Genomic DNA, 11491 nt, shown 5'->3' on the forward strand with positions numbered 1-11491 from the left:
AAACGGTTGTGAGTTGAGAAAGGAGAGAAATCTCAGTGAGGAAGGAGAGGAGGAGGGCGAGATGAACGACGACGAGTGAAAGGAGGACAAGGGCAATGCGGGACAAGTCAGCAGAAAAGAAGACGCCGATCGTCCCAAGCACGGAGCCACAGATAATGAGCAGCGTCGCGTCGAGCTCCAGCGCCATCGCGTCATCTCTGGACAGAGAAGCTGCTCGATGATGTCTCCTCGTCGAGACGCACGCTGCGCAGCCATCGCGGAGCTCGCCCCCGTCGTCCTCCGTGTCGCGGCCTGGCACTAGCGTCAGCCGGATGAGACCGCACCGCCGCGCCCCCCGCGTTGCGAGCTCTGCCCTGGACGCCTTGAGGAACCTGCGCTTGCTTGTCGTCGGGGAGGCAGAGCAGCGACACCTCGCATGCCTCGTGCGCGTCAGGTGACGGCGGCGCCACAGGGCGGAAGTCCATGAGGCTTGCGTACTCGGTGAGCAGGTGCAGCATGTAGTCGTAGACGTCGTGCATGCGGAGGCCCTGCACAAGCCGCTGGCCGCGCGGCCGACGCGCTCGGCCTCGCCGAGGTTGGCGTTGCCCTAGTCGACGGCGTCCCTGATGGACTCGCACATGCCCACTCCGTCACCGGACAATAGTTCACCCGCACTCCAGGCCCCGACTGAAGAAGTCCTGGTACCGCGGCTCGATCAGCAGCGCCATGGATCTGCACGACAGGATGTACTTGAGGCTGACCGACCATGTGAACCCCTCCGCCGTAGATCTTGTACCGCCGCGCCTCCGCGAGCTCCTGGGCAGGAGACGAGCCGCCAGCCACGAGCGAGTACAGAGGGGCATTTTGGTACTTCGGAAAGAAACATGACAGGGTCAACGCAGTCAACTAACGGATGGATGCATTAAATGGACGGTAGTGCTATTTATAGAAAAAAATTAAGTCGATGTCAAATAAAAAAGTTCAAAATTTTTAGTGTTAAATAAAAAAAACTGATTTGTTCCCGTCAAATATATAATTGCCCCAAAAAGGAGAAACCCTTGTCCTCACCAGCGTCACGTCAGCGACCGACACGGCTCGGGAAAGAGACGACAACGGAGCCGGAATAATCTCCGTGCTCCCCATTGGCTCATTCCGGGGGGGCATCAGTCTGCTGAGATCGCGACAAACAGAGGCAATCAGTCACTCGGCGCAGTTTTCAATCAGCCGCAATTTGATTCCTTGCAGGAACGATCTCCTGGGATCACGTAATAATTCGTACAATTATTCCCTTGGTTGTAACGTTCAAACCACGGATCACAACACGTGAGGACAAGGAGACGCAAAGATGCAAGCAATTTTACTGGAGTAATTAGCATGAATTACTGTTATAATATGCTTGGACTAAGAAAAATGCTGGCAAATTTATTACTCTTACGGCTGTTGATACTACAGTACTAGTATTCTGTGTTTTTTTTCCCTCAAACTAAGAATGGTACAGCAAGTAGTCTTGTGGAAACTTGAAACCGCATGCTGAGCTAGTTCTTGATCTTCTTGTCGTTCCTACCTCTTTTCCTCTGCTCCCTCCTTTCTTCCGAGTAGTGCTTCTTCACCAGCATCTTATGCACTGAAACCTTCAGCGCAGCCAGCACTGAAGCTAACACCTCCTCTTGCTTTGTAACGTCAAGGCTTCCTTGCAGTGCCAAAGGAGCTTCTCACCGTGTGGTACATCGCCCGTCTTCAAGGGTTGCAGGACCGGCATCAGAAGAAGATAATCTATCCTTTTGGAAACAGGGTATGATCCTTAAACGGGTTAATAAATGGGAGGAAGCCTGGTTGGGCATGTTTGCTGCACCCATGACAGTCCAAGGAGCTCTGAGGACAAGCTGGATGCTAAGCTAGTAGGAATATAGCTCTTTTCCATCATAATCACCTGCAATTAGATCATGTGTATCGGCTCATCAGCGGGGGTAGAGTAAATGTTGTTGAACAACTGAGGCATGAAAGACTTACCACGATTGAGCCCCACAAATATTCAAATGTTCATCTCAGTTTTATGATTAGTTATCATATTAAGTAAGACAGGCTACTAGCTAGTAAGACTGACGTATTTGCATACCAGACAAATTGTTATAATGGTATAAACAGCATAAGCTACATGATAGGCTTCTTGGGTAGTAAACCAATTCAATAAAACCAGGTTAAACCTAGCATGGAAATAACTTTCTGGTCCTAGAAAGTACTGGCCATCAGCACTGACCCCAAAAATAAATTAATGGTAACACTTGTTTATAAACAAGACCTTAGGTGTGCAAGTTATCTCAGGCCACCAAATTGTCTACGAAATAGGCATACCTTTAGGAAAGATAACTTCTTTCCTACTAGATCACATGCTAAAAGCATTACACCACTGAAACTGCAGAGTGAAAAAGGCCATGTTAGAACACAATAAATACTATCACTTTCTTGGAGATATATTGCCCCACAAATCAAGCTTACCTTTGAATAGCTACAGCAACCAATGAGCCATCATTACTCGGACATATATCTGCAATGGCTAGACTGCTATCATCTGTTTCATTTGGTCCTAAGAGTTCTCCCATCTGCAAGTAGTTCTAAGAACTGTAATATATACCAAAATAATTTGGAAAATGTTGAAAACTGAGACAGAAAAAATTGTATATTAGTCTTTTAACAAAAGATGCAAAGAGATATCTTCAAGATGCTACATTGCTACCTTATCTCTGACTTGAAATGTATCAAGGAGACATCCATTTACATAGTCCCATAGGCGAACCTTAATAGATGAAACAATGTTAGGAGAAGATTCTAGAGAAAAAGGTACATGTCAATACACTTAAAAGACTATGTACCCACAGTTGAATCACCTCCTCCTGATATAAGAAAGCTCTGGTTTTCAGATATGCTAGTGAAGGTGATGCATGACACAAAGCTGCAAGAAGAGTCACGACCAATTATCAATCATAGAATAAGCTCTGAAACTCCTATGATCAGAACATAACCAATAAACCCAAATTGTTATATATATTAAAAGAACCTAAAACAGAATAAAAACTACAAACAATGGCATTGTACACCAAACATACTCTGTATGCCCAAGGCAAAAGCTCTGTATTTCATGGGCCCCTTTTAGAGGATTCTTTGGGAATAATGTGACCTACAAATTAATTGCAACACAACAAGAGAATAATCCAAATTTATCCTCCATTGATACAGCCGCCAATCAGTGCAAAGAACAGAAGACATACTCGTATTTTGAAGTCCCTGTCAGCAGTAGCAATGAACCGTCCATCTGGCGAAAACTTCTGCAATCCCAAGCAAATGATAAAGCATGGTTATGCATGACATGAAAGGAGCAACAAATAAAACTGAACTGTAGCAGACTTTTTGGGTTTGCCAATAGATTACACATTCACTACTAAATAAATGTAGGACGTACAAAACCATAGCACAGGTAATATAGAATTTAGAAATTGTTCATACCATGCTAGTGATGATACTGCAATAGTGACCAAGAATTGACACAGGTTTGTTATCAACTGAAACCGGCTCTGCACTATCCTCCCGCAAAGTGACTAACCAAACAACACCAAATTTATCTGCAAAAGTTACATACAGGTCATCGTTGCTAATAGCAACTGCACTGACCCTCTTCTCTGAAGCTCTGCAATTGAAAACATTGCAACAAATTCTTAATCAAATTACATTCTCAAAAGTGTGAAATTCATGGACAGAACTATATAATGAATATGTCTTTTCAGTTAAATAACGTCAATTGCAAAAACAGAATTATTGCAATGGAACAGAGTCCAAGAATACAGATACTGCAAACTTAAAGCCCATTGTTTTGGTGCCAATTTTGTTATTCGCAATGAGAGCAAATGAGCAGAGTGTGGCTTACATAGTCCGGATGCAACGCCACGAATCAGTCTTCCAAACCTTCACAAGTTTGTCGTCACCAGCGGATGCAAACAAAGCTCCACTCACACTGAAACAAATAGCTCTTATAGCGTCTGAATGAGAACGGCCACCACAATCATCTGACAATGAAACTGGCAGACCAGCCCTGGAGGAACAGAGACAGAGTAAATATTACTTGCACATTCCACCAAGTGAGATGCAGAGAAAAGGCGCTCCACTTCTCACTGGAACATGTGAATTCAGGATTCAGCAATATAAAGCTAAGCACCCAGGACAGTAACAATTTACACAACCTGACTCACAAGAATTCCAAATTGTTTTCTTAAAGGAAAATTTTCCATTCCTCTCCACACGAAACTAAGTTATAAGAGAATATACAACTAACGATAAGCAGATAGATTCAGTTCACTACAGCCTCCGTCAAAATCTACCAATCGTGTGATCAAACACGGGCACTTTCTGCATAAGATGTCCATGTTTAATTAGGAGGCGGCGATGGAAGGGAAGAGGGTATTCTGATTTCGAAACCTGAGATCGAACGCGCGGAGCTCGGGCCCAATGGCGACGGCGACGGAGTTGCCGTGTGGGTGGGCGGCGACGAGCGCCGGCGAGAACTCCGCGGCGCCGCTCACCTCGGGCTCTTCGACCGCTGTGTCCTCCATTGCAGGCTTGCAGCGGGAGGCGGGAGCAGCGGCCGCAAGATAGGGAGCTCGGATTCGAATCGAGCGCGAGACGGAGGCGGGGAGGGATTCAGGGATTAGGGTTTACAGGCAGTTCGCACGTGGGGCCCAGAGAACGGTGTCACGAAGAAGAGCCCGGATAGCTTGCGGGCTTGCAGCCCAAACTGCAAAGGCCTTTGGTTTGTTGGTCTTGGGCCTCCACGAACACTATCTCTGTCGGACGGCCCAATCTCACGGAAGGCCGAGATGAACGCAGCACCTTGATGAACGCCTCAGATTCGCCACCCAACGGCCACACCTATATAAAGTATCCCACCCTCCTCTCTCGTCTTCCTCCCCGCCGCCACCACGCGCTCGCCTTTGCTCTCTCTGTCTCCCTTCCTCCATAGCAGGCGCAGGCCAGGAACGCCCAAGGCGACCGCATCTCCAAGATGGTACGCTCCCTGATCCAATCCGCTTATTCATTTCGGTTTTGTTGGTTGCCCTTCGATCTAATGATATTACGCATGCTTTCTTGGAAATCGGAGCAGGTGCTGCAGAACGACATCGACTTGCTCAACCCGCCGGCAGAGCTTGAGAAGCTAAAGCACAAGAAGAAGCGCCTCGTCCAGTCCCCCAACTCCTTCTTCATGGTATACCTGTTCATGCCCTTTTCTAATTTTGCGTTTCTAATCCCGCGTTTCTAATTCTGCGTGATGGTTCCATCAAAAAAAATTCTGCGTGATGGTGTATTGCGACTCATGCCCTAAAGAGACCCATCGAATGCATCATTTGGATCTAGTTTTGGAAGAAAAAAAAACCCAAAACCAAATAGGTTGATTTGGTTAGGAAGAGAGTACCAGAAATTGGATTTAGTATCAATTACTACATAAAAAATTACTTCCAACAAAGAAACAAGACAGCTTAACTGCTCTTGTTTGCCATGTAACATACATGAAGTTGAGCTAGATGCAACAGGATATACATAATTCATCAAATAAGTTAAATAGAGCTAAAATGTGAAAACAGAAATGAAAATGAATTTTAAAGTTATATCTATCAACTTATATTATTGATATTAATTATATTATTAATATTAATATATTAGTCGTGTCTGTTCACGTGCCTGATTGGTGACTGACTCTAATCATGTTTTTTTCGCTTTTCTTCTCCCTTGTGTGCAGGATGTCAAGTGCCAGGGCTGTTTCAGCATGTAAGTGTTCTTGATCCTTGCTCCTTTCTTTTTGTCTTTGGTTACTACAATTACAAATGATATTGACGCTGTGTCATTCCATTATCCATTGCTGATTGCTGATGTGATCTGCTAATCTTGTGTTGCTGGTCTTCATTAACAGTTTAGCTTGCTCTGTTTACTAGTAAGGTTGCTATTACTACTTAGCTAGTTAAACTGTGAAAATTCTTGGTTCAGTCATTGAAAATCTTGTGGTTCCAGAATCCTTGATTATGTGGAACAACTTGATGTAAGGTTGTATTTATTAACAGGGGTGTGTGAAGCAACGTTTAGGGATGCTAGTGGGACCACTAGCAACCCTAAAAATTAAGCCTATATGCAGGTTCATGGCTAGCCTGGTTGCATCCCTAATGCCAGTATTCATGCGAAGAAAAAAAATTATGAATGATACTGAAACTGATCTTTGTGCAAACTACCTATTTTTGTTAGTTTCTAGCTTGATTGATACAAATCTCTGAGCGCCTCATTTGTCATTTGTTACAATAATTGCAATTGATAGTGATATCTCTTGATTTATTCCTGAGTAGGACTTACATGAGTTGTGATGGCTGGGTGTTTGATTTGTTTGATCTTTCAAATGGTGCACAAACTGCATTTTGGCCAAAGTTATTTCACTCAGCTGATGTTCCATAGAGTTGAGAGATCACACACCTAGCAGTACTAAGGATGTATCATTAGCATTCTAATAAGACTTTAACATGCTCTATTTGCCTGGGGTTCTACTTGACAGTAAACAAGTTGGGTCGCAACTACTATAATACGTCTGACCACAAAGCTTTACTGCAATTTTCTTTGATCTTTAAAATGTTATCCTTGGTGAAGGTTATTACGGTTGTATAGCTTTTGGGATATCATCATGCTGAACAAATCAAATGGTTGCTGTATCTTACTAAGTTTTTGTGATTGCAGAACCACTGTGTTCAGCCACTCCCAGACTGTGGTTGTGTGCCCAGGCTGCCAAACTGTTCTCTGCCAACCTACTGGTGGGAAGGCCAGGCTCACCGAGGGGTGCTCCTTCCGTCGCAAGGGCGATTAGATCCTGCTCCCTTAAGTCTTAATGGGAGAAGAGAGAAATTTGCTGTTTTACTACCTTCCCAGGATATGTACTCGAGGATTTTGTTAATTATTATGGTTGTTTAGTATGCCCTGGCAATGCTTTTGTACACGTGCACTTTGCTTGATCTTAGTGACATCTAAGGTGCTGTTTGGTTTTGGTAAGGGATTGGCAACGGTAGTGAAAACAGTTGCTGGCGTTATTTGTTGGGGTTTAACTGAAAGTGTCATTTGTCTAGTTGCCTTGGGTATAACAGCTGACTAGTAGCTGGTACCCAAATGACGGGAGTACGGTCTCTAGCTGAAGGCAACGTTGACTCAGCGTCAGATTGATCTGTAGCAGTTCACGGTCATTTCTATAGTCGATAGAAAAGACCTTGCATTTTTATCAGGAGGTTTGAGTGGTTGCTCAATTTCCTTTAGTTTTTTTTTTTACCAAAACAGCAGTCGAAGTGAAATTTCCAACACTATTCTTATACTTTATTTATTCCTGTGAACCAAAAGCCTTCAAGACGTTAAGATGTGCTATGTTTCTGTGAACCAAAGGCCTTAAGACGTTAAGATGATGTAATTTCATTCAGTATTATATTGATGAATATTTGCCCCGTTTGTTTGGCTTATAAGTCATATTTTTTCAGTCAACGAACAATATTTTCTTTTATAATAAATCAGCCAACAGTACTTTCAGTCATGATTTATCAGTACATTGACCGAAAATTAGGGTCCAAAGTCCAGACACGAAGTTCCGATCAGGAGACCGTAATTTCCGGTGACTGGTGACTGATCTACTGTGAAGTTAAATTTTTATTCAGCCCCCTCGGCCCTCCCTCTCTCCACCTTTGATCCTTTCACACTCGATTCCAACCTTCCTAGCAGAGTAGCAGTGCAATAGAATGGCATCTAAAGCTACCGGATTTGCCAAAAAAGCAATCTAGATTTTTTAGGTTTTCCTAATATTCAAAAGGCAATCTAGAATTTTTGTCAGGTTTTCCCAATATACAATAAGACGGTGAATGAAATTGCCACATCTTAAATCTGTAGTCAAGCATAAACCATCTATCCGGATCTCGTTTGGCACAACTCTAAATTGCTACGGCTGCTTGCTATAGTTGGCGACAAAGCCAAAAAATAATGGCTTCATCGACATTAGTTCATTTTAAGAGGAAAGATAAAAACGGCTCATCGCTACAATACACGGAAGAGCCGAAGCTACTCGAACTCTACCAAACGGGACTGACGATGCTGCTCTAAGGTTGAAATCCGGAGTGAAATGCGAGCAGGCGAAATTGTAGATCGATCTTGCCATGTCGAGGTAGACACAACAGGTGCTTGTTACTAGGAGTTGTTAAATGGAAACCATTACCAAGGTAGGGATGTCAAAAGAGGATTCTTTGTCGGGAGTTAGGTTCTCCATCCTCGTCCCTGAGTAAACTTCTCACGAAACCATCGATAGACCAATAGATTAATAAGGCCATCAACTCATCATAATAAAAAATATTAACTAATCAAGAGTGTGTGTGCTTCATGGGGCGAGTACGTGGGGATGGGGACGAGAAATGTTGGGTATAAATGAAAATAATAGATTGGTATGAAGATGTAATTCGTAAAATAATATACGGCCATATTAGGTGCCATAAGAGTGTGTGTGCTTCATGGGGCGAGTACGTGGGGATGGGGACGAGAAATGATTCCCCATCCCTAGGAAAACCGACGAGGACTATTTTCTTCCCGTGGGGATTAAGAGCATCTCTACATATATCGAAGGCAAGGGAAGAAGACAAGATCATGAGATCCACCTCTGAGGATGGTGAACTCGTAGACAAGTGAAACCCTAGCCGCCATTGGGAAAGAATTAACCAAGAAGACGCGAAGGAGACCGCGGGGGTAGGGGCGGTGACCCTATCGATGTCGAGGGATGCGTGAAAGGTGCACAACCAATTTGAGATAGTGGGACATATTCCCCATCTTTAGAAAAACCGACGAGGACTATTTTCTTCCCGTGGGGATTAAGAGCATCTCTACATATATCGAAGACAGGGGAAGAAGACAAGATCGTGAGATCCACCTCTAAGGATGGTGAACTCGTAGACAAGTGAAACCCTAGGCGCCATTAGGAAAGAATTAACCAAGAAGACGCAAGGGAGAGAGTGGGGGAACCAAGAAGACGCGAGGGAGAGTGGGGGTAGGGGCGGTGACCCTATCGATGTCGAAGGATTTTGTTTCCACAAAATCTCTATTCTGAATAAGGAAATAAAAAGACTTTTTTGGAATTGCTCTAAATCAGGCCCGCCCCATCCCCTAACCCGGGGATCCTCGAGGATTAGGACCGGTTGCCATCTCTACCCAAATGTAACCAAACAAATGACACTTTTAAAACACAATAAATAACAGCCCTGTTCGCTTGGGCTTGTTTGGCTTAAAAGCCATACTTTTTCAGCCAACAAATAGTATTTTTCTCTCACACCAAATCAGCCAACAGTACTTTCAGCTATGACTTATCAGCCAAACAAGCCCAAACGAACAGGGCGAACGCTAGCAACTGAATTTCATTACCACTGACACTCCCTTCGCTAAACCAACGGGCACCTTAGTAGATGCCACTAAGCTCACACAAAGTGATCTTTTACATAAGCATCACCAGGGCATGCTAAACAGTCATAATAACAAAATCCTCATCGAGTACATATCATGGAAAGGTTGCAAAACAGCAAAATTCTCTCTTCTCTTAAGCACCAGCAGGACCTAGTCACCCTTGCGGCGGAAGGAACACCCCTCGGTGAGCCTAGCCTTCCCACCAGTAGGTTGGCAGAGAACAGTTTGGCAGCCAGGGCACACAACCACAGTCTGGGAGTGGCTGAACACAGTGGTTCTGCAATCACAAATATTGAATAAGATTACAGCAAACATTTCAATTTGGTCAGCATGCTGAAATCCCAAAAGCTATAGAACCATAGAGATAATTGCTGTCAAGCTTAGTAGTCACATGTAAATTAGAACTCAGTGGAATCAATCATGCACCATAGTACCATACACAATACAATCAAAACAGCTACACTTGCAAAATTGCAGCAATAAAGCAAATAAATGGGCAACCTGCTGGAATGATGCGGCGTATTGCAATTGTGGTAACCGAAGACAAAAAAAAAAGGCAAGGCTCAAGAACACTTACATGCTGAAACAGCCCTGGCACTTGACATCCTGCACACAAGGGAGAAAAAAAACAAAAAAAAAACATGATTAGAGTCGGTTCCAATCAGATGGCACAAGAGCAGACACGTCTCCTATATATCAGAGATGATTTCCACTAGGGGCCAGGACCATCCTTTTGTGAGTGCAAGCTGTACGCTTGCACAGGGCCCCATTAATTCTATCAACTAGTTTTAATCTACTTTATAAAATTGTGTACATACTGCTGAGAATCATTGTATATTAGGCAGACATATCCAATAAAAAGTTTCATGATAAGATTAAGATAAAGTTAGGATAGTATAATTTGTGTAATTTTGCACTAATTACCATGTAGCCATGTCAATTTTTGATGAATTGAAGAAGTATTAAGAACATATTAGTAAACCATAACCAATTAATACAATAGATAACTTTAAATTCATTTTCATTTCATAACATTAAAATTCATTTTCATTTCTGTAGCATCTAACTTAACTTCATGTACAAGTATAATTGTTACACCCACATCGAGCAGTTAAGTTTTATTGTTACTTTGTTGGAAGTAATTTTTTTTCTGTAGTAGTCACTAAATCGAACTTATGGTACCCTCTTCCAAATTAAATCAATCAGTTAGGTTCTTCTTTTTTTTCTTTTGGCAAAACTTGGGTCACTTCAGGGTATAAATTTATTTTCTCGGCATAGGGCCATGATTTGCAGCACCCTATCACGCAGAATGAGAAAAGGTCATAAATGAACAGGTATACCATGAAGAAAGAGTTGGGAGACTGGACGAGGCGCTTCTTCTTGTGCTTCAACTTCTCAAGCTCTGCCGGCGGATTGAGCAGGTCGATGTCGTTCTGCAGCACCTGCTCCGATTTCCAAGAATCCGATTTCCAAGAATGCACCAAGAACAGCATTAGATCGAAGGGCAATCAACGAAACCGAAATGAAAAAGAAATACAAACACGCGTCCGGATGAGGAAGCGAGAAATACAACCGCGCGGCCGGATCAGGAAGCGAGAAATACAAACACGCAGCTCGATCAGGAAGCGTACCATCTTGGAGATGCGGTCGCCTGGTGCGTTCCTGCTATGGAGGAAGGGAGACAGAGGATGCAAAGGCGAGCGCGTGGTGGCGGCGGGGAGAGAGGCGAGAGAGGAGGGTGGATACTTTATAGGTGTGGGGTGGTGAATCTGAGGCGTTCATCGAGGTGCTCCGTTCATCTCGACCTTCCGTGGGATTGTGCGGTTCGACAGTTCTAGTAGGATCTCGGCCTTCCGTTCATCGTGGAGGCCCAAGAGGCCAAGACCAACAAACCAAGTAGGCCTTTCAGCGTGATCGCTGGGCTGGCTGGCTGGGACTGGGCTGGCCAGCCCCCTCACAAAAACACTGTTCATCAGAACCAGCCAGCACGTTTGCCCTTCGGCTGCAAGCCTGCAAC

General features: G+C 43.9%; 2 protein-coding genes and 1 pseudogene across 2 annotated transcripts; 1 reads left to right on the forward strand and 2 right to left on the reverse strand.

Annotated features, from left to right (window-relative positions):
* Positions 1–1381: 1381 nt before the first annotated feature.
* Positions 1382–4693, reverse strand: LOC136530805 (uncharacterized; annotated as a pseudogene).
* Positions 4694–4915: 222 nt separating this feature from the next.
* Positions 4916–7047, forward strand: LOC136530804 (small ribosomal subunit protein eS27). Its single transcript, XM_066523522.1, has 4 exons — positions 4916–5032; positions 5129–5230; positions 5762–5790; positions 6739–7047. Exons 1-4 carry the CDS (start codon positions 5030–5032, stop codon positions 6863–6865), a joined length of 261 nt encoding a protein of 86 aa, XP_066379619.1. The 5' UTR covers positions 4916–5029; the 3' UTR covers positions 6866–7047.
* Positions 7048–9350: 2303 nt separating this feature from the next.
* Positions 9351–11259, reverse strand: LOC136530803 (small ribosomal subunit protein eS27). The gene is made up of 4 exons (XM_066523521.1): positions 11106–11259; positions 10815–10916; positions 10052–10080; positions 9351–9751 (listed from the first exon to the last, which is right to left on the reverse strand). Exons 1-4 carry the CDS (start codon positions 11106–11108, stop codon positions 9625–9627), a joined length of 261 nt encoding a protein of 86 aa, XP_066379618.1. The 5' UTR covers positions 11109–11259; the 3' UTR covers positions 9351–9624.
* Between the last annotated feature and the right edge of the window lie 232 nt (positions 11260–11491).

The sequence above is a fragment of the Miscanthus floridulus genome, unplaced genomic scaffold (genome assembly GCF_019320115.1).
Source record: "Miscanthus floridulus cultivar M001 unplaced genomic scaffold, ASM1932011v1 fs_211_1_2, whole genome shotgun sequence".
Taxonomy (NCBI): domain Eukaryota; kingdom Viridiplantae; phylum Streptophyta; class Magnoliopsida; order Poales; family Poaceae; genus Miscanthus; species Miscanthus floridulus.